This window comes from Bos taurus, chromosome 11 (assembly GCF_002263795.3).
Source record: "Bos taurus isolate L1 Dominette 01449 registration number 42190680 breed Hereford chromosome 11, ARS-UCD2.0, whole genome shotgun sequence".
In the NCBI taxonomy this organism is placed as follows: domain Eukaryota; kingdom Metazoa; phylum Chordata; class Mammalia; order Artiodactyla; family Bovidae; genus Bos; species Bos taurus.
In genome coordinates this window covers 15,709,412-15,733,445 of record NC_037338.1, presented here as the reverse complement: position 1 = coordinate 15,733,445, position 24,034 = coordinate 15,709,412, and the positions used below count along the sequence as shown (strand labels likewise).

General features: G+C 40.6%; 1 protein-coding gene across 15 annotated transcripts in view; it reads right to left on the bottom strand.

Moving 5' to 3' along the window:
• LTBP1 (latent transforming growth factor beta binding protein 1) overlaps positions 1–24,034 on the bottom strand; it is a 456,484-nt gene that overhangs the window by 196,667 nt on the left and 235,783 nt on the right. For all 15 annotated transcript variants that reach the window (XM_024998486.2, XM_024998488.2, XM_024998487.2 and 12 more), the window contains 2 exons: positions 23,237–23,461; positions 21,582–21,850 (listed from right to left, as the gene is read on the bottom strand). In XM_024998486.2, coding sequence (XP_024854254.1) covers positions 21,582–21,850; positions 23,237–23,461 — 494 coding nt within the window. The remainder of the gene's footprint in view (positions 1–21,581; positions 21,851–23,236; positions 23,462–24,034) is intronic.

Genomic DNA, 24,034 nt, shown 5'->3' with positions numbered 1-24,034 from the left:
GGTTCTTCTCCTCATCAAGCAAAACTCTCAACACTTGCCGATTTTATATGCTCCAAATGCTGGTAGCAGTTAAAATCCAATTTTCACCTTGGATTCCTAGAATGTTTGATTTGGGAGGGCAAAAATAAATCATTTCTCCCGACTGGGCCTCAAAAAAATGGTACAAGGTTTTCATTACAGGATTCAGGCTGCTTTATCCTACGGCTTTGTTTTTGCGGGTCCACAGCCAAGAGCAGCACAAGCCATCCAAGTCGATTAAATAAATGGCAGGGTAGGTGGTACCACAACGCTGTGTGTTCCTCTCAAAACTGGGTCTGCACAGTATGAGGACAGACTGCCGGAGATAAAGTCAGGTTTGTAAAAGGCATGAGGTTTCATGGGCGCCCCTTTAGTTAATTACCTATGCAGAGATTTCAAAGGGCAGCAAGAAACTCCACCTGAGATCTTTGCAGCCAGATGCAGGACTTTCTCTCATACAAGAGGTTCCTCAGCACCTGATATTACCTGGATGCTGGAAGCATCTAGAACAAAAGAAGGTAGAGGAAGGATCTCCCCTCCATACCAAAAGTCCACACAGGAGACAATGACATTGAAAGAGACATTAGAATCTCGAATGCCCCCTGTCAGCCTGGAGGAGTCTACTTCTCAATAAGACATAATCACATGGACATAGGCTGATGCTACTGAGCTACATTTTTATTCCCAGAGTAAAGTGATTTTTTTACAAGTTAAAAACACAAATGGAATTTCTCTTGTGTGAATCACTCACCACATTTTCAGAGAAAGCCTGTCTCTCATTTCAAGGCATATCTTATTAGAAATCCAGGAGAAATGTGCTAACTGTATAACCCAATATTTAGTTAGTTCAAGCCAGAAAGGAAAACCTATGCTGTCCATCGAGCAATGCGATAAAGCTCAAAAAGGTCACACAACTCCGGGCTGCACATTAGGGGACTCTTGGACCCCACACGTCCATGCTAGGATTCAGCAAATGCATGGCCCACCTAGAGTGGTCCAAACAGAACAATAAAGGTTCAGGCTACCAGGTTCAGTGACTATCAGCTGAAGAAAGCAGAGATAATCAGACAGACAGCAGAGTTCAGGCATGTTCAACAAACTTGTTGCTTGAAGTTATCTGCATGGTGAAGGTATTAGCAGGACTACAGGCTCCAGCTCACAAGAAAAGAGGATTCTACTCATTAAGCAGGAGACCTTTTCAACACTGAATGATTCTCAACAATGGAAGAGGTCAGCATCTTCACTGATGCTGAAGGCTGAAGGATCATCTCGTGGGAATGCCCAGGGTAAGAGCAGATGTCTCTTAGGGGGTCTGTCAGATCTAGGGCTCCACGTTCAATATACACCGATAGGTCGCATTACTGACAAAGGAAATATTAGAGCCAACCCCAAGTATTGAGTTGCTCTCCTGTCTCTAACAGGACGGTGTCTGGGCAGATACACTCCTACCCAGCTTCTGTGCTTTACCTCGTCCCTCAAATCAACACGGCCAGGGATGCTCATACCAGTCTGAGCTTACTCCTAAGGGACCTACACAAACTAGACAGAAAAAGAGGAAAACAAATAGAACTCCTCCCAGCCCTAATCACCATGATTCTTAGAAGGCTGGCTGCATGAAAATAACTCATCAACCATTACTATCTGCATATCTGGACTAGCACCATACATCAGAAGGTAAGACTATTTGGAAAGCATCACAATTACTCCATGAAAGTTCATGGTACTACTTTTACAGCAAAAAAAGTTATTACAAACAATGGTGTAAAAGCCTTTGTTAAACATTGTTAAGAATTAACAGATTGCAAAACCATGAACTCTTCTAAATCTTGACCTGATTGAGAACACTTATCTGTAGACTTATCTGCAGCACTTACCTGCAAACCCTCACTTTTAAAATATCATAACATTTTCCTGCCACTCAAAATAAAGCTGTGATGACAGCTGGTTTTAGATCTCCCTATAAATATATGAGCATTAAGATTTAAATTTAATGGCTTATACTTTTTGTCTATTAAAAACTCGCCAATGGAATTGCTTCATAGATGAACAATCACTTGAAGAGAGTATGATAAATAAATATTGGAATATGGTTTCAAGAGATTCAATTTTCACACCTTAAAATGACTAGTACCTATAATATCCTCATTTCAAGAACATTTGCTGCACCAGGCCAGTGGATCTTCCCCAGGAAAGATTCAGCCATGGGGAAAAGAAAGGAACAATGGTGTGGAATCATTACACCTGGACCTAAACCTCAAGTCTCTCTGACAAGATGTTCCACACACCATCCAGCATCTCCAGACTAGTTCCCAGACAAAGGGATGGTAATCCCAACTTCAAAGGACTGTGGTGAGATTCCACAGTGCTTGTCCAAGCATGGCTAACCTTATCCCGTCAGCCCCTGTGCAGGGCCTAGTAGACAGTCATCTTCTGGGGCGTGTTCTGCACCAGGACATAGTGTTTGGTAAGCAGAGCATGGGCTGGCTGGATTTCCACCATCCTCCTCAGCTTATATCTTATGTGGGTACAACCTACCGAGAGTTACAGTGCTGGTCAATTTGTTAGGCTCTCAGGATACATTTCTTAAAAGAGTTCAGATACTTTAGGAGTAAACGGGCTGCTTTATGAAGATGGCAACCATGTCAAGGACCCAAAACTGAAGACATTTGAAAATGTTAATACTGAAATACTCTTACAAATTATCTTATCATGTGTACGTAACTCACTTTATTTTGCTATCAGGAACCATTATATACTGAAGTATAAAAGACTCTGAGTTTGAATAAAGAACATTTCTCTCAATGAGATTAAGACACTGGAACCAAAGAAACACAGAGAAACTAAACTATTAAAGTAATATAGATTTTTAAAATGCTCCTAGAGATTGTACCGAAGTAAAACATGAAAGGAGAGAGAGGCTGATTCACTGCAACTCTCTTTCCTGTAAGAGTATGCAGAGCAGTGTTTAGGCAAGAACTGAAACAAGGCAGTGACTCAACGGCTGGACTGGGGAGAAAGATTCCAAAGGGATGGAGCAGCTTTAGCTAAGCCCAATACCTAATACCAACTGGAAGGGACGCCAGGGCGAGAGTAGGCGAAGGACAGAGGAAGGCAGGCCAAATGCAAAGGAACCGCGAGCCGGTGGGGCAAGTCAGAGAATGAAGTGGAGCTAAGGCATGGAGCATTCTCCCAATCTGGGATTCAGCTTGTAGCTGGATATCAAAATTAATCAGGAGGCAGGAAAAAGGAAAGGTCAAAGCAAAAGAGTTCTGGATTGCTTGCAGTGAAATATCTGGCATCTGTGAAGCAGCATGGCAAACAGAAATATTGATCAAGAGGAGGAGGAAGAGAAAGAAAAGATTAAGTGTTTTATAAAAGTATAGTGCTCTACATCTGGTTTGTGTGTGCATACTAAGTCACTTCAGTTGTGTCAGACTCCTTGCAACCCCATGGACTGTGGCCCACCAGGCTCCTCTGCCCATGGGATTCTCCGGGCAAGAATACTGGAGTAGGTGGCCATGCCCTCCTCCAGTCTACATCTGATACTTCCCCTCAAAAGTAAGTATGAATTATTAGGATAGAGTACATCATTCATGGGGAAAAGTAGAAAGTAGAAGAAATTACTGATCAATATGATCAGTAATCAGAGGCCCATAACAAAACTAGGTAATTATTAAATTACTAGAGAAGTGTTGGCTATACTTCTCCTCAAAGAACTAGAAGAAGGGCGTTTTTAAGTTCACTACAAAAGATCTCTTTCCCAACAAATGCTGTCCCCAACAAGAGACATCCCAATACAAACTCCCAGGCATCTCTGTGTTTGGCAAAATTAGTACATTATGATTGTGAAACTGACCTACCCACACAATCTTATTCCCGGATGTGGGACCAGTGAAAAGTTGTATAAAGATGACCCAGAACTGAATAAAGGACAAAAGTATAGCTTTTGAAGTTGGATCAATGTGTCAAAATCCTCACTTTATCCATCACCACCTACATGGTCATGGGCAAAATTCTCAGTCTCTCTGCCTATTTCTTCTTTTAAATGGAACTAAAAATTTCCATTTCCACCAAGCTCTCAAAACTTAAACAATGCATGGAGGCAGATTCTACATGAGACAGCCACGTGTCCAGACATGCTTGGCTCAGAATCAATATTAGACCCCTTCCCTCTGGGTCACTTGTTTAAAAACCTGGGCTTATTTAACAAATGACCGAGTAATCTAATAGTTACTCAATATAATACAGTGTCCCAACTTACAGAGAAGAGCTGCATTAAAATAAGTTAGATCTAGAAATTTAAAGGGCTTCCCTGATAGCTCAGTTGGTAAAGAATCTGCCTGCAATGCAGGAGACCCCGATTCAATTTCTGGGTCAGAAAGATCCACTAGAGAAAGGATAGGCCACCCACTCCATTACTCTTGGGCTTGCCTTGTGGCTCAGCTGGTAAAGAATCCAACTGCAATGCAGGAGACCTGGGTTTGATCCCTGGGTTGGGAAGATTCCCTGGAGAAGGGAAAGGCTACCCACTCCAGTATTCTGGCCTGGAGAATTGCATGGACTGTATTCCATGGACAGAGGAGCCTGGTGGGCCACAGGCCATGGGACTGCAAAGGGTCAGACACAACTGAGTGACTAACACAGAGAAATTTAAAAAGAAAAAGATATTATTATTATTTTTTTTTAAGCTGCACTGCACAGCAAGGAGATCTTTGTTCCCCCACCAGGAATTGAACCCATGTCCCCTGCAATGAAAGTGTGGCATCTTAACCACTGGACCACAGGTGAGTTCCCAAACAAGATATTCTTAAGATTTTGCTAAAAATGTTCAGGTTTTCGCTAAAGTTATCTGACTAGTTTGTTAAAAAATAAAGGTCAGGGGGTTAATGCTGTGGAGAGTTTGTGATTTCATTTTACTTCTACTCAATAAGGACAACATGGTATCACTGAATCACAGTGAGTTAACCAGTTAATATCAGTATTTAAGCAACAGATGACTTCACTTTGGGGACATCAAGATTCTTCTTGTCATACGTCATGTCTTGGTGAGAGGACCAAAATCATGAAACCACAATAATGGAGCCTACTACTCTGCATCCACTCCCAAGCATCACGGCCCAAGCGCAAAGACACCGCAGAACACAGACTCCCTGAGACAGGCCCCAGAGAATGTCTGTTCTTTCCTGTTCAGCTAGTACCATGGACTGAATATTGTTGTGCCTCTCTGTGCATATTCACATCTGACCCCTAACAGCATGACATTAGGAGGTGTGGCCTTTGGGACATAATTAGATTTAGATGAGGTCATGAGGGTGGGCCCTTGTGATAGGATTAGTGTCCTTATGAAGAGAGACAGACTAGAGCCCTCTTTCTGCCCTAGGAAGACAGTGAGAAGGTGGCCATCAACAAACCAGGAAGACAGCCCTGAAGTGAAGTGAAAGTCGCTCAGTCGCGTGTGACTCTGCGACCCCATGGACTATACAGTCCATGGAACTCTCCAGGCCAGAATACTGGAGTGGGTAGCCTATCCCTTCTCCAGTGGATCTTCCCATCCCAGGAATCAAACCAGGGTCTCCTGCACTGCAGGCAGATTCTTTACCAACTGAGCTATCAGGGAAGCCTGAAGAGAGCTTCCAGGAATTAAATCTCTCAACATCTTGATCTTATACTTCCAATCTCCAGAACTGGGAGAAAATAAACTTTGGTCATCTCTACTACCCAGTCTATAGCATTGGGTTGGCCAGAAGTTCATCTGGGTTCTTCCATAAGATGTTACAGAAACCTGAACAAACTTTTTTGGCCAACCCAATATTTGTGATGGCAGCCCAAGCCAACTTATACAGAGAGCAACGGTTCTTGTAAATCCTCCAGAAGAAATGAGGATTTCTAAGAGCCTGCATGGAATAGCAGAAACGATACTGGAGTAAGACCCAGAAAGCCTCAGTTTTAGTCCTTACCTACCATAAACTCAAAACAAGACATGAAGCAAGTTTATTTCTCTCTGGACTTCAGCTTCCTCACCAATCAAACTTTAAGGACAGACTAACTGTGAACATTCACTGATAAGCCTAGAGTCTATGATTTTTGAGGGTAACCTGTGAAGGTCCACGTTCATTGAATGTCCCCTGCCTGTCAGGTTAATACACTAGATTCTCTGCCGCCATGTGATTCCACATCCTAACATCATGCCCTGACCTAGACCAGCTCTATCAGTGATAACCAGAATGGGCTTCCTCTTCTGGACCCTGTTTCACGTCCTCCCCTTTTCCTGCTGGTTGGCACTACCAAAAACAAACAAACAAACAGTTCTTTCTAAAAACAGTTGTGGCTTTTCAGTGACTCCTTTCTAAACTATAAGAACTATAATAAATAGATAATTACCAATAAGTGAAATAAATTATTCAGGATAGGCATGGAGATGCAGACTTTCCATGCCTTGAGGTATGACTGTTCAGAAAGTTACATTATGATTGATCAACCCACACTGCACAGGTGTCCCATGAATTATTCCATGTGTGAAAATGCCACACTCACCTCTACCACACCCAGAAGTACCTTATTCCAATGTTCTGGCAAAAAGCCTCAAGGTATTCTGGCAAGAAGAAACTACACCCTCAGTTCTACGAATCTGGTTGAGGGAACATGAATCCCACTTATTAAACCCACTTATTTAAAAAAAAAAAAAAAAACTCTGGGATTTCTCGTAAAAACCAGAATGAGGACCGTCATGGGAAGAGCTCTCCCTGCAAGTAATGTAACGATTAATCCAAACTCCTGTCACAGCTCTTCTTTGTTTCTATTAATCTTTTCACTATGATATAAACACATCTCCACTCTGGCAAAATGACTTCTGCCCATCTTCTGAGCAAAACAGTCCTCCTTGAGCCTGTGGACCAACCATGGCTCCAAATCAAACTAGAAAACCTCATGAGAGCTCTTCAGCATCCATGTACCAGAACATTAAATATGTTTATGTCTATGTGCCAATAAGAAAAAGCGTCCAAATCTCTGAACCCTATCACTAACGCAACATATTTGATCAACTTGTTCTAAAGGCCTGTTGTCATAAAGGGGAATATTGTTCGATGGAGCACTGGCAGGGTAACAGGCATTGTCTCACAAGAAGAAGAGGAAAACGCTTAAATACTTCCAGATTTTCTAAAAGAACTTGTAAAAAATTTGCTTTGGCTTGAGTAGAACATTCTTTACAGGAAAGTTTTTTTTTTTTTTTTTAAAGTTCACCCAGCTTTCTTTTATTAGAGTAATTAAAGCAATGTTAGGCATTTGGGGTATCTGATACAACCATAATCCTCTGATATTTCAGGGTATTGATTTTACAAAGTATCTACTGTGACTAGGGCATTAACTGTTGTAAATGTATCCACATTGATTTCTGACAGTGTATTTGTTTAAAGCCTACTGAAGCCAAACCATGGCTTCAAGGAATTCCAGACAACGACTTTAGTTTTATGAAATGGTATTTTTAAAGTTACACTAAGGCAAAAAATGGCTTTAAAGTAACATAAAAGGGGAAAAAATTCTTAAGCATGAAACTTATGATTCTACTTGACATCTTTTCTAAATAAACGGTCAAATTTGGGCTGCCTGTTTTCTCCACCTCTACAATGATTTGAGGATTTCAATAGTCAAGTCTAGCAGGCTATGATATGTGTGTCTTGCTACTCTTAAATTGCAAAAGGAATAATTATGCTTTGTCATGATTATATTCCAACATCATAATTCCCTTAACCTCCCCTTGCAGCAAAACATAAACAACATCATAAATCCTAGTACTAGATGATACAGAGATGAAATTTATCCTAACTCCACTACCAAGGATACTTCCTTTATAAAGACAGACCCAAGATGAGGACGGAAATTAAGACAGGCAGATTGGCATGGCATGGTTATTACTACAGTAATCGGATCTCTCCCAAATGATGAACATAAAGGCCTCTTCTGCCCAAAGCTTATTTCCAGAGCTGTATTGAGAGAAATTCTTGCTATACAGCTTCACTGCCTGTCAGTTTCCTTTTTGTTTACAAAGAAAGATACTGAAAGGAACATAAAACCGTTTGGGGCCTTATAGCACTACATAAACTGTAACACGTGCCTCATTTGGTTAAGCTTTCAGTTTTTCTGTATCTCATCCAAGTACACAGAACTCAAAACTAATAATTACCTGTGGCTTGGTCGCAAGTAGTATAGAAAAACTGAATGCCACAAGTCATATTAAGAGGTTTAATTCCCTGTGAGCAGGGAACCATGGCTGTCTTGACCACTGCTCTGCCACTTGTGGCAGGAACATTTGCTGCTCACCAAAGAACCACTTGCCTCCCCACATGTTCCGGTTCCTAACCCTTATTAGTCAGCATGGACTGCCATAACGAAATTTCAGAGACTGGGTGGCTTCAACAACAGACATTCATTTCCCCTCCGAGTTCCAGAGGGTCAAGATCAAGGTGCCAGCATGGCCAGTTCTGGTGAGGACTCTCCCTGGCTTGCAGGAGGCTGCCATCCTGCCATGCCCTCACCTGGCAAAGAGATGGAGCTCTCTGGTTACAAAAAACACTAATCCTGTTGTATCAGGGCCTCACCCTATGACCTCATTTACTCTTAATTACTTCCTTACAGACGATCTCCAATTACAGGCACATTGGGGGTTAAGACTCCAACCTATGAGTCTTCCTTGCCGCAGGAAGTGAGAGGCCGTGCATTCCACACAGCACAGCAGCAGAGCCGTGGAGACCACCGTTGGCCTGAGTCCCTGGCTCACCTGTGAGACATCGAGTGTGTACAAAGTGTAAGCTTTTGCAGGATTTGGGACTACAGTAAACCTTGCCTACTCTAATACTAATATATTTGCTGATGACTCATGTGTGCCTAGTAATGAGCTCAGTTCATAAGTGGCCCATCCTCATGAAAAGCACTAGTCTGTGGGGGAGAGAGGAGAGGTACAAAAATCAACTTTAGGACAATTAACTTTGAAATGGTCTGATTGGATTTCACACGCAGTAAAAGGTTAGGGAGGAGGGATCAATGTGCATTGAAGGAGGACTGCAAGGCTTTTTGGAGGAGCCAACACTTGAGTCTCTCAAGCGGGATAGATTTGAAAGATGATTCTGGGTACTGACTGTCTTTGATGTTTGTACAGTTTGCTTTGTCCATTGATACTATGAGTAAGTAAAAGTGGCATCTGAAGCTATGGAAAAGAAGAAAGATGTCAAAATCATCACAGTCAGAGCACTGCATGGCTAAAAGGAGCCTTGGTAGTCTTCTCAGCCAAACCAGTTATTTGAAAAATAAAGAAACCAAGGGCCAGGGACATGGTGAATTTGCCAAAATGGAAAAAGAGCGATTGTCTTGGAAATACTAATATAAGCTAGTCCCCTCACCTCTCTGAGCCTCAAGGTTCATTTAAGTAAATGGGAGACAAGAATACCCACTTCTCCTTGTTTTTTGAAGTTGTTTTGAAGGTCAACTAAGGCCATAAATGTGAATGCTCTCTATCAAATATTTTTTAAAAATACACTGCCTCATTAAAATGCCTGCCCCAAAGCCACAGACCGTTAGACCATTTTCCTAACTCCGTCAAAGCTTGCACACTCTAAAGCAGTCCTCTTCAAAGTACCATCTTGAGAGCAGTGCTCTTTGTTCAAAATACTTAGAACTCCTCTGTCTGGATTTCAAAATGCAGGGCTGATGTTACACTATTTGAAATATCCTCAATGGTGGCAAATCCCTGTTCATCAAAGGGCTGACCTGAGAGCACTGGACACTTTTGAATTCACTGAGAATACAGTAAATGGGTGGACAGAAAAACAGACATTTTCATGTGAAGCTCATTAACAGGTTCTGAAACACTTCCTTCAAAATCAATTTCCTAACTGCAAACAGCAGTGTTACTACAGTAAATTGCACAGTCTCAAAGAATGAGCTCATTGAAACAACATCCAATTTCATATATAAATTCTTTTATATATGAAAAAAGAAAAAGGGAGAAAAACTGTAAGGATAAGAAAATAATGTTACCATTATTGTGGGGGAAGGTGCAGAGCAAAGTCGGGAATCCTTTTGATATCTTTCAACAAAGGGCAATGCTGTTTTTTTTTCTCACTAAAATTTATGAATCGGGTTCTGAAGGATTGGGTTGTGGCTTATGTTTGTGCTTTTAGTAAGTCAGATGATTCCACTTCATTTTCAGTTTAGTTCAGTTCAGTTGCTCAGTCGTGTCCAACTCTTTGCGACCCCATGAATCGCAGCACGCCAGGCCTCCCTGTCCAACACCATCTCCCGGAGTTCACCCAAACTCACTTCCGTTGAGTTGGTGATGACATCCAGCCATCTCATCCTCTGTCATCCCCTCTTCCCCCTGCCCCCAATCTCTCCCAGCATCAGAGTCTTTTCCAGTGAGTCAACTCTTCCTTCACATGAGGTGGCCAAAGTACTGGAGTTTCAGCTTTAGCATCATTCCTTCCAAAGAACACTCAGGGCTGATCTCCTTCAGAATGGACTGGTTGGATCTCCTTGCAGTCCAAGGGACTCTCAATAGTCTTCTCCAACACCACAGTTCAAAAGCATCAATTCTTCAGCGTTCAGCCTTCTTCACAGTCCAACTCTCACATCCATACACGACCACTGGAAAAACCATAGCCTTGACTAGACGAACCTTTGTTGGCCAAGTAATATCTCTGCTTTTGAATATGCTATCTAGGTTGGTCATAACTTTTCTTCCAAGGAGTAAGCGTCTTTTAATTTCATGGCTGCAGTCACCATCTGGAGTGATTTTGGAGCCCAAAAAAATAAAGTCTGACACTGTTTCCACTTCATTTTAGCATCTCAATTCCAAGGGGTCAATGCAGACAAAGCCAAGAAGCAACATCAGACCCTAGAAATGCCAGCTGTGACTCTTCAAACATTTCTGTAATGTACAAGAGCCTAAACCAGCCATCAGTTCAAGCCATGATCTCTTAAAACCACTTCCAACATGCTCAGAATTGTCGTCTTCAAATGACCACAAAACCTTGCCACTTTGCCGATACCAGAAGTGAAATAACATGCATCTACTCGGAACTGCCCCATGATTATTTTCAATGCCTACTCCTCTGCAAAAACAAGAGTCTAATTAAAATAGGTATATTATTTCAGTGAGCCCTAGAGATATAAAATATGGAAATCTGATATTCTATGTCATGATAAAGGCATTTTCACTACCAATAAAATGAAAACCACCTGAGTGGACTGAAGAAGCATAAACACACTTGTCTATCAAACAAGTCAGGGTGAGTAAACACTCAAAACTGACAGCCCTTCTGGTGCCCAGAAGGCATTGCCAGGGTAAAGACGGGATGCTAGGCAGTAAGAAAGGTAACGTCTGGGTCATCACCCATTCTCTGAATTACTCTACTTCAGTTCTAACAATCTATATTTTGATTATCCTAATGTCTCAGTCCTACATTCTCAATCCAAGTAAAACCAGCAGTTCTTCCTGCTGTTGGCAGAAGCCCAGTGACATGGAGACATGTTCTCTTTCACATGCAGTGTGTGTTTCCCCTTTGGATCATATCCCTGGCTCTATTGATCTTTTTGACTCCAAGAAGAGGGCCCCTGCCTGAAGTCCATCTGGCAGAGGTGGCCAGAGCAAAAGCAGGTGACACTGCAAGGTCCAGGACCTCTCGCGCGAGGTGTCGTGTATATGACACCTTTGGTGACACTCTGCTGTTGACATAGGTAAGGTCTGGCAAAGATGAGCATTTCAGAGCCACTGGGGACAACCAGACTCCCTACCAGTCAGTTAAGCATTGCTTAGATTATGCCAAAGGGCTACTGGAGTATGACACTGAAGCAAATCTCAGATGGCATAGGAAGTGTCTGGTGGCTATGATTTATTCCACCTGAAGGAGGCCAAACTGCAGTAAATGCAACCAACACACTCTCACGGGGCTCTCTGCTTCTGGAGAAAGCAGAGATATTTGGTAACTCTGGCTCTACTTTCCCTCATCACTGCCCAGCAGCACCTCTGCAAGAAGGTCAAGTTCACCCAGGAGAGCCCTGACCCCAAAAGCCTGGGGAAGTGGGGAAGAGGACCGCATACACACCTGACCCCGCTGTTGAGCCAGCCTGGCTAACTCCGTTCACCTCACCACATAAGGATAACACAGAAGCAAGAGGCCGAAAGTCTACAGTAAAATGCTTTATATTAATAGTTGTTCCTTTTTGAAACTTCTCATCTATTTATGTAAGTTATGGACTCAATTATGGAATTAACCAGTGTGAAAGTGTTACAACCATTCTGGCACCATCCTCCTATCAGGATAAAATTAGTATTTCATCCTCACTTCAGGCCTCACCCCAGTAATGCTCATCATCAGTGCAGAGGAGAGTCTGAAGAAATCAAAGAAGAGGTTTCTAAGCAGAATTTCATGTCCTAGATCCCTTAATTGAGCACTAAATTCCTTTCTCATCAATGAGAAGAGACTTTCAAAGTCTGAAGCCCATCAGTATGTCTACTGGGCTGGCCAAAAATTTGTCTGGGTTTTTCCGTAACATCTTATATGTGCTATGCTAAGTTGCTTCAGTCATGTCTGACTCTTTGTGACCCTATAGACTGTATCCCACTGGGCTCCTCTGTCCATGGGTTTCTCTAGGCAAAAATACTGGAGTGGGTTGCTATACCTTTCTCCAGGGAATCTTCCCAACCCAGGGATTGAACCCGTGTCTTTTATATCTCTTGCATTGATAGGCAGGCTCTTCACCACTCATGCCACCTAAGAGGCTTATGGAAAAACCCAAACAAGCTTTTTGGCCAACCCAATACATCTCTACTTACCCATCTCTGTTTTTTCTGCTGTAGAGTCAACAGACAGCTCTATTTTTTCATTGGCTTCTATGTGGTAGAAACAAGGAAATATTTTTCTTCAAAGTCCTGAGACTTTTTAAAAAAGTACTTTCAGCCATGAAGTTAATATACTTTCCCACTTCAGTGAGCTCACACTTTCATGCTAGTTTCTCCATGATGCTTTTTTTTTTTAAGCTTTCTTTTCTTTTATAAGAAAAGCAAGTGAATCTGGTCCTTCAGAAGTATGTGCGTATCCCAGTGTTGTGGTTTAGAACATGAGAATGTTACTGAATTTATCTGCCAAAAAGACCAATCTTCAGTTAAAGAATCTCTTTCTCCAAAGGTCCATTGTTTCTATTTTCCTGTCCAACTTCTAGAACCTCTAAGGGGATCTCAAACTGTTTAATTTTTGCCCGAGGGCTTATTATTTATATGACCAGCAATTAAAGGAAAGAAAGATTTTTTTCAGTGATACCAGGATTTCACATCAAGAAGTGGTCCTTTTCTTCCTAATACACATAAAAGCTTACTTTCTTCTATAGAATTTACAGTGTTTCTTATGGTTTTTAAAATTAAACTTTCCTTATTTTAATTGAAATACAGTTGCTATACAATATTATGTAAGTTACAAGTATACCGTATAGTGATTCACGATTTTTCAAGTTTATGCTCCATTTATAATTATTGTAAAATATTGGCTACATTCACCATGTTGTACAACATATCCTTATAACTTATTTCACACCTTATAGTTTGTACGTCTTGTACCCATGGAGCTTTTTTCCCCAACAATATGGGGATATTACGGTTGCCAACTATGAAAGTGAGTTTGAGTGTTATTTGATTATCTGTGCTAGAGTGCTGTACTAAAAACATCCTCTCTCTTCCGCTTACATCTACTTCAGGTTTTCTGGTATTTCTGTTCTCATTAACGCAAGCATTCATACGTGCAGTGTGCTGCTCTTTTGGCACTTGCAACAGGAAAGTCTTGAGGCTCTTGAATTTTTGTCACATCTTGTACGACTGTCTAATTAAGGGGCACGTTCCCACAATGAACAAAAAACACATGATTTCACAAAGCGGCAGTGGCACACCCGGCATGGAAGCCGGACTCCCAACCGTCCATCTCTCACAAGGTCTTTTCATACCATCTGGCATCATTCAGTTCGGTTCAGTTCAGTCGCTCAGTCGTGTCTGACTCTTTGCGACCCCATGAATCGCAGCACGCCTGGCCTCCCTGTCCATCACCAACTCCCGGAGTTCACTCAGACTCACGTCCATCGAGTCAGTGATGCCATCCAGCCATCTCATCCTCTGTCATCCCCTTCTCCTCCTGCCCCCAATCCCTCCCAGCATCAGAGTCTTTTCCAATGAGTCAACTCTTCGCATGAGGTGGCCAAAGTACTGGAGTTTCAGCTTCAGCATCATTCCCTCCAAAGAAATCCCAGGGCTGATCTCCTTCAGAATGGACTGGTTGGATCTCCTTGCAGTCCAAGGGACTCTCAAGAGTCTTCTCCAACACCACAGTTGAAAAGCATCAATTCTTCAGCACTCAGCCTTCTTCACAGTCCAACTCTCACATCCATATATGACCACTGGAAAAACCATAGCCTTGACTAGACGAACCTTTGTTGGCAAAGTAATGTCTCTGCTTTTCAATATGCTATCTAGGTTGGTCATAACTTTCCTTCCAAGGAGTAAGCGTCTTTTAATCTCATGGCTGCAGTCACCATCTGCAGTGATTTTGGAGCCCCAAAAAAATAAAGTCTGACACTGTTTCCACTGTTTCCCCATCTATTTCCCATGAAGTGATGGGACCAGATGCCATGCTCTTCGTTTTCTGAATGTTGAGCTTTAAGCCAACTTTTTCACTCTCCACTTTCACTTTCATCAAGAGGCTTTTGAGTTCCTCTTCACTTTCTGCCATAAGGGTGGTGTCATCTGCATATCTGAGGTGATTGATATTTCTCCCAGCAATCTTGATTCCAGCTTGTCCTTCTTCCAATCCAGCGTTTCTCATGATGTACTCTGCATATAAGTTAAATAAACAGGGTGACAATATACAGCCTTGACGTACTCCTTTTCCTTTTTGGAACCAGTCTGTTGTTCCATGTCCAGTTCTAACTGTTGCTTCCTGACCTGCATACAGGTTTCTCAAGAGGCAGGTCAGGTGGTCTGGTATTCCCATCTCTTTCAGAATTTTCCACAGTTTATTGTAATCCACACAGTCAAAGGCTTTGGCATAGTCAATAAAGCAGAAATAGATGTTTTTCTGGAACTCTCTTGCTTTTTCCATGATCCAGCGGATGTTGGCAATTTGATCTCTGGTTCCTCTGCCTTTTCTAAAACCAGCTTGAACATCAGGAAGTTCACGGTTCACGTATTGCTGAAGCCTGGCTTGGAGAATTTTGAGCATTACTTTACTAGCATGTGAGATGAGTGCAATTGTACGGTAGTTTGAGCATTCTTTGGCATTGCCCTTCTTTGGGATTGGAATGAAAACTGACCTTTTCCAGTCCTGTGGCCACTGCTGAGTTTTCCAAATTTGTTGGCATATTGAGTGCAGCACTTTCACAACATCATCTTATCATTAGGTCACTGTAAATGTTTATTTCCAGTAATTGGGCAATACATAAAACATGTTTGAAACAATCAAAAACTCTGGATGCCAAATAAGTCTCCAACTTGGGTCACTGTTAAGAAAATCCATTTAGACTAAAGGACACCCTTGAACAATGGAAAACGTGTACCCATTCAATGACCTTATGGTGCAAAAATAGATTTGAGGGACGTTTTATGAAATTTGGCTTCTCCAGTATTCTTGCCTGGAGAATCCCCATGATCAGAGGAGCCTAGCAGGCTACAGTCCATGGGGTTGCAAAGAGTTGGACATGACTGAGTGACTAAGCACACATTAGAGATGAAAACTTGCTGGAAATGTTGAAATAACTATAACCACTAGAAATGTAATTCTAATTTAATCTATTGAGCAAAATATCAGAAATATTTTCAAATATTTATGGAGTACCAGTGCTTACTGTAGGCAACACTGATACCTATCTTTGCCAAAATTATGACTTTTCAACTATTTAAACTTGATTTATTTAATTTTTTATTGGAGTATAATTGATTTTCTTTTTTTTTAAATTTTATTTTATTTTTAAACTTTACAATATTGTATTAGTTTTGCCAAACATCGAAATGAATCCGCCCCAGGTATACCCGTGCTCCCCATCCTGAACCCTCCTCCCTCCTCCCTCCCCATACCCTCCCTCTGGGTCGTCCCAGTGCACCAGCCCCAAGCATCCAGTACCGTGCATCGAACCTGGACTGGCGACTCATTTCATACATGATATTATACATGTTTCAATGCCATTCTCCCAAATCTGCCCACCCTCTCCCTCTCCCACAGAGTCCATAAGACTGATCTATACATCAGTGTTTCTTTTGCTGTCTCATACACAGGGTTATTGTTACCATCTTTCTAATTGATTTTCAATATTGTGTTAGTTTCTGCTGTACAGAAAAGGGAATCAGCCATACATATACATACGTCCACTCTCTTCCAGACTCCATTGCCATATAGGTTCATTATGGAACACTGAATAAAGCTCCCTGTGCAATACAGTAGGTTATTATTAGCTATCTTTTATTTATTGTAGTATACTTCAAACTTGATTTACATTCAAGAAACCGATTTCTCTTGGCCATCCTGTGCTTAGTTGCTCAGTTGTATCCAACTCTTTGCAACCCCACTAACTGCAGCCTGCCAGGCACCTCTGTCCATGGGTATTCTCCAGGCAAGAATACTGGAGTGGGTTGCCATGCCCTTCTCCATGGGATCTTCCCAACCCAGGGATCAAACCCAGGTCTCCCACATTTCAAGCAGATTCTTTACTGTCTGAGCCACCAGGGAAGCCCAAGAATACTAGAATGGGTAGCCTATCCCTTCCCCTGGGGATCTTCACAATCCAAGAATTGAACAGGGTCTCCTGCATTGCAGGTGGATTCTTTACTAGCTGAGCTACTGGGGAAGCCCTGATCACCCTATATGTTCTATTAATTTCTGTTCTCTTAATACTTCAAGGTGAATTTAGTGATTCCTGTACCCAGCCTGATTCACATAGAAATCAACAGTATATATAATCTTAAGAATAAATTATTTTTTAGGACTCTGAAAGATGAAACATCACAATAGAAAGGTATGTTCCCCTTTATCTTGACACTCTCCATCAAGGTAAAAAACATTTTAGATATTTCTAATCACATTATTCGTATTCTTTCCACTTTATAATATTAAGACAAGTCCAAAAAATCTGTATTATTTATCTATCATCACTAGGTCTATTCGCTAACCACTGAATTTTCTCCATTAATCCTCTCTCACTTCATCTCTAAAACAGCATTGGATTCCCTGACTGATATTCAAGAATACCTGATTCTTGACATCAATCAAGGATGGAACTGGTTAAAACAAAGATGTAGCTACTCATCTTTACCTCATAATCCTCCCCTGCAAGGGTCAATTAATCAATCAGACAGCACATTTATCTGATTTCTGAAGCCAGTAAGTTCAGAATAGTCCAGCTCATCACCATGTTTTTCTTCACAACAGCCCATAATCAAATCCTGATGCTGGATCCTTTACAAAAGCCTCTGCATTCAACTCTTTATCTTCAAGTTGACTTCTTAGATTGGACTCTGATCATTTCACAACTGGACCAAGGCCAACTTCTCCTCCCTGGCTTCCTCATGTCTACCATGTCCATATCTACTTCCATCTTATTCAAAAGTTGCAACTTTTAAAATTTTCTAGATATTCATTAAATGTACTAAACATAGGGCTTTTAAATTCATCTTAAAATTATATTATTCTATTTATAAGTCAAGAAAATGTTCACATTTTCTTTTTTTTATAAGGAATTTTCAAATATGCTGAGATAATTCAAAGAATAAAAACAGTAATCACTTGTATTTCTACCTCTGAATCAATAGCTGTTACAATTTTGCTATATTTGTGTATAAAGGGCATTTAAAAGTAAATTACAGACATCATGGCATTCCTCACTCTAGAGTAAGGACACTGCCCTACATACCTCTAATACCATTATCATAGCTAAGAAAAGAATAGTTCCAAAATACTATCTAATATCCAGTCTATATTTAAACATCCTCAATTGTTCTTTAAATGTCTTTCAGAGCTGGGTGTTGATATTTTTTTTTAAACCATGATTAAGGTTCATACATTAGATGTGCTGTTATCTCTCTAGTCTCTTTCTGGGGAAGTCAGTATGTGTGTGTGTGTCTTTCTGGGGAAATGTGTGTGTGTGTGTGTGTTTAATGATATGAATGTTTTAAAGAAACCAAGCAACAATTTATCAATCTTTTGATGTGATAGTTTTGGCTTGTTTCTTCTCCTTCAGTATTCCCTGTGAGGGTGGGGGGGTGGGTGTGTGTGTGGGTGTGTGTGTGTGGGTGGGTGTGTGTGTTTAATGATATGAATGTTTCAAAGAAACCAAGCAACAATTTATCAATCTTTTTGATGTGATCGTTTTGGCTTGTTTCTTCACCTTCAGTATTCCCTGTAAGCTAGAGGTTAGGTGTAAAGGCTCAATTAGATTCTGCTATGTATTTCTGGCAAGAATCCTTTTAAGGTGTTGCTGTACATTTCATACTGTAGCCCATCAGGAGGTACATAATGTCACTTGTCCTGCTTTTAATGATTCTGAATTTGATCACTTGATCAAAGGGGCATCATGCTAGTTTTACTTTGACACCAAGTCACTTATTTTGCCTTAAACCTAAGGTTTAAAAGACTTTATATCTGTACCAACATCTTCCAGGAACTCTAGTTTACTTCTCTCATCTCTTCTGATGCTTCTTTCTTACCTGTTTCTTACAGTGTTCTCTCTCGTCTGTTTAATTTCTCCCCTCTTCTCTGTGAGCTTAGTTTCCTAACCAATCATCCATTTTCCTCCACTATCCAAGCAGGTCCCGAAATTCTATTGTGAAAGTCTCATGCATTCGAATACACTGATCACAGTTCATGTTGTATTTTCAACCTCAAGTTTACTGCTTCATTTTTAGAATGTGCTACAGAAACAAGAGTATTTTTACCAAATGTTGCATATGACTTCTATTGGCAATACATAAGCATAGGTGCTTACTGATTATGACATTAAGTTCTCAGTAGGTGTAATCTACAGTGAATAAGAATCTTGCTACTGAGCAAAACACCAGTATTTATTTAAAATAAATAATAAAAGTTTAAGTACTCGTTAGGGTTTTCTGTCATTCATTTAAAATCCACTTATACCTCCCTCTGTAGCTGTATTTGCAAACCAACCATAGCAAGAAAACACAAATATTTCCAAACACCTCTGTAGCATACATCTTATATACTATTGACTATTTTGTCAGTAATTTTTTAATGCCTGGATCATCTTAATTGCACAAATTGGACAATCATAGGCATTCAACATTTCTCACCAATAGGAAAAAAATGTATTCTGAGAATATTTTGAAGCTGTGTATTACTGACTACACATGCAAAATGAATTAAGCATTGAGGTCACTGTCTGGATCATTTAGATCAGAAGTCAGAGAAATATCCAGATAAGGCAAAAATGTATTCCAATGAGTCTGAATTATTTGGATAATTCCACCAACTATTCAATTCATGTGAATTGTATAATCCACCTTAGGCCTAAAAGTAAATAATTTGTTTATATTCTTTCCAGTGAGCAAGTGTCTGCCTACAATTACATGTACAAGAATAACACGGTCTGTTGACATCTCATTTTCTTGCTTTTTACCATCTGTGTTCCAATTTGGAAACTAAGGAGAAAGATACTGGGCACAGAATTTTAAAAGGACGTGCTTTTTCCTCATGATCGACCTAAGCTGAAATGACTAAACAATGCAAATGACACCAAATTCATCCTCCTCCTCCAAGGCTTTTCTGGGGCAAATTGTGCAGTGCATGAGGCTTACTTCAGCCCCACTGCCCCTGTAAAAACTTGCCTTTGACACAGTAATCCAGTCTTTACTTCTAAGCTAAATGTAACTTGATGATATTCCTTCTGCAAAAAGCATGTTTAAACCTGGTCTTCAACTGAGGAAGAAAAAGCCCCCCTTTCAGCAGGCATTTCAGGCTCTACAGGCAGACCAAGGTTGAGTGGGAGATTAAACCTTCCCTGCCTTAGTGAAGTTACATGACAAAAGCAATCACCTGCTCTATTTTTACGTTTGACTCTCTCAATAGGTAAGCATTTTCTAAGCGAGTATTTTTATAGTTCTGTAACATTTGCAGAGCATGTCACTTTGCCTAGTCTAATTCTGACCAAGCCCCATACTCTTGTCTCCACTTTACAAATAAGGAAGCTGGTTCCTTGCCACCAAGTGCTGAGCCCATGGCTCTAACCAAGGTTTTAAAACTCTACATGGCTCTTCTTTCCATTCTGGTCTACAAACCAATTTTGCTTCTTCCTTTAGGAGAAAAGGGTTTCCCTGGTTGCTCAGTGGTAAAGAAACCCTGCCAATGCAGGAGACACAAGGTCAATCCCTGGGTCAGGAAGATCCCTTGGAGAAGAAAATGACAACCTACCTCAATATTCCTCCCCGAGAAATCCCAGGGACAGAGGAGCCAGTAGGCTACAGTCCATGGGGTCGCAAAAGACTTGGACACGATAGCAACCAAACAACGAGAAGAAAGGAGATGACCTACCCATAGACTTGCCCGGCACCTAAAAGTGTTCTCCAGGTTCAAAAGCGAGAATGACTCATTCTATTATCAACATATATCACACACACAGACACACATCATTTTTTGAAGATTCAGGTAACAGTAGATAAACAGATCTCACCTATTCTTCTCACAGGGGGTTAAAACCATAATAAGTGACAGGAGAAGAACCACAGAACAAAGCTATGTCATTATCACCTAATTCCAAAGAAGGACGCACCAAGTAACTGTGGCAGAGGAACCAGTAATTTTCTGTTGCTTTTACCATGCACATTCAATGATGAGTTTTAAAGAAAATTCAACTTCTCTCTCACTTAACAATATATAGGCCTACAGTTACACATAAATGCAATATTTAAAATATACTTCAAACAACTTATACACTGCTATTCTAGTTATATAGTTTTATAAGAAAATAAAAGATGACAAATTATTATTGTCTGATGGATTCAAAACGACTATATCCATTAACCAGCAAACTATTGCAAAAAGGCATGAAAATTTTCAAACATCTCTGTAGAATATATCTCATGTACCAAATCTCATGTCTGGCACATGCTTATTCACAGATTACTGTAACTGAAAAACTACCAACGGGCAATCATGGACATCTTACAGCATTTCTGGAAGTTCAACACATACTATTATCTTAGAGGTACTTCCAAATATCTTACAATGCTTACAGTATCTTATATGTCAGAGGTTGGCAAACTCTTTCTGGAAGTCTTTGCAGACCATATTTTAGGCATTTCAGATCATATGACCTCACTGAAAGTATACAATCCTTCTGTCAGTAGCATGAAAGCAGACATAGACAGTATGTAAATGATGGATCTGGCTGTATCCAATAGATCTTTATTTATAGTAACAGGCCCACAGGTTGCCAATTCCTTCTACAAAAACCTCATTTCATCAAGGCTGTCTTATTAAAAGAGACTATCTAGAACACATCACTAAAATGGGCTGGGCAGTGCTGCTCACCTGTGACCCAATGGTTTCCTGGAAGCACCGGCCCAGCTGGGTCTTAGCAGCCACCGGATACACGTGAGGAATGACTTGCTGGTATGAGGAATGGACCGTCTGGGTCTTCTGGACAGGAAGGCCTTGGTAAGGGGCTTGGGACTGGCCCGGTTGAGCTTCTTTAACCTTCTGACCTGTTGGGCCATCAACTCTTGAAACCTGATGTATCTGGACCGAGGCCTCGGGAGGGTGCTTCACATGGATATTGACTATGTTAGGAGGAAATTTCACTAAAACAGATAGGGAGGAAAACTTATCAGCTGTAAATAATTAACATGCATGTCATGATGAAAGTAAATTTTCATGCTCATCAGCATGAAACTAAGTTTTATACATACACATATACTTAAGTACATATATATTATGCTGTTGTTTTGTTGTTTAAGTCGTGCCAAACTCTTTTGTGATCCCATGGACTGTAGCCCACCAGGTCCTCTGTCCATGGGATTTCCTAGGCAAGAATACTGGAGTGGGTAGCCATTCCCTTCTCCAGGGGATCTTCCCACCCAGGAATCAAACCCATATCTCCTGCATTGCAGGCAGATTCTCTTTACCGCTAAGCCACCAGGAAAGCCCACATATATATTATACATAGGATAAATAAAAGATTTATAGTGTGGATCTAGTTTTGCTGCACAGCCATTAAAACTCTTGAGAGTAAAAGGGGACACTAAAAAATTAAACCTGAATTTATATACCTTAAAGAATAAAACTACTTTTACAAAGCAAAATTTAAATCTCTCAGAATAATGGATTCATGAAACATTTTTTTCAGAAGAGCCAAAAAACTATGAAATTTGTGCTACTTGTGGTCATGCATTTTATTGAACAAAAGTAATTAAGACTCAAAAGTTAGATTATTTTCTAATTTCTCACAAAGTTTTCATCAGAGAGACTATAGGATTTATAACACAATTTCAGAAAACATAGTTCTCTTACCCTTAAACCTGGTGTGTACATACTTTTGTGCTTCTTTTCACACACACAAAATATTTAAGTGTGACATTTTATATCAGTATTTTCTTTCTCTGCAGGTTTCACACAGAATTTTATCTTCTGATTCTAAGATTCAGGTTTTAAAGAATATAAGCCAGTAACACTGCTCTGACCCCTTTTTTAAAAATTGTGCATGTGTGAGAGGTGCCAGGTTGAAAAGAATGAATTAGTCACAGAATTTGAGCTCCAACTGACCTAGTTTATCTTCCTCTACAGATGAATAAACTGAAGCCCAGGGAGGTTACAGATTGTTTAGAACTAAAACCAAGTGCTCTTTGACTACAAAATAGACTTGGTATTCAACAGCAGGTACTGCTAGATGATTAATGACCATCAGAGTCAGAACACCATCCTGTTCATCTTCCCCTTTCCCAGGTCCTGCCAGAAGAGCACGGTGTACGTTTATTAGCTCTTGGTCCTATGTCACCAGAGAAAGATGGGCTCCATTTTCTCATTTCCTAGGTACCATTCTCTATGGCTGAGAAAGCACTGTCGCCATCTAACGGGGCCCATATTCTGTTCCAGTGCCAACCCCGCAGGCACTGGGCTTCTGCATATATAGGTCTGGCATGTTAACAGAGTTCTGACAAATAGGCAAAATCAAAAAATAGTCAGCCTACCTTTTACTCCTTGCTGGCTGGTCATGGTCAGAGGCAAAGTATGTGTCGAGTGGACAACATGTGTTCCCAACGCCTTGCCTGACTGCTGGGAATGCTGATACACTTTAGGCAGGCTGGCCCCGTGGACTGGGATCTGACAGAGCTTCCCTGTGAAATTTGGAGGGCACTGGCATTTGTCCCTCGAACTGCACTGGCCTCCATTCATACATGGAAGATGGCAAATTACTATAACGGGAAAGAGAAAATGTGAAGAGTTGGTTAGTTTCTCAAAAGCTAAGTAACAATCAATCAATATAACACTCCCAAAGCACAGCCATCATATTACCAATGACTTTAGAAATGGTTAACAAAGGAGAACCTACACTGGGAGAAAAATACTTTTTTTTTTTCCTATCTTTTTCTTTCCACCTTAAGTAAGTCATTTAGCTCTCCAATTGCTTGTGGTTGTTCATCCACAATGCTGGAAAGAATTCATGGGGGAAAAAAATACATATATGTAAATATACATAGTTACTTAGGATATCTCTTACATTCTGTACTTACTTTGTTTTCCTATTACTATTTACTGTCTTTCTAGATTATAAACTCCTTGGGGGAAAGAAATGCCTGGTTTAATGACCTTTATATCCTCAGCAACTAAAATAATGTCCAGCGCATAGTGGACATTAAATATTTCTTCCAAGAATAAACAAATGAGAGTGCTAAAAATAATATCTGTTGAGAATTTTCTCTACATAAGGAACTGAACTAAGCTCTACCCAGAATAAGGGAGTAGAATAGTTTGAATCCCACTTTACA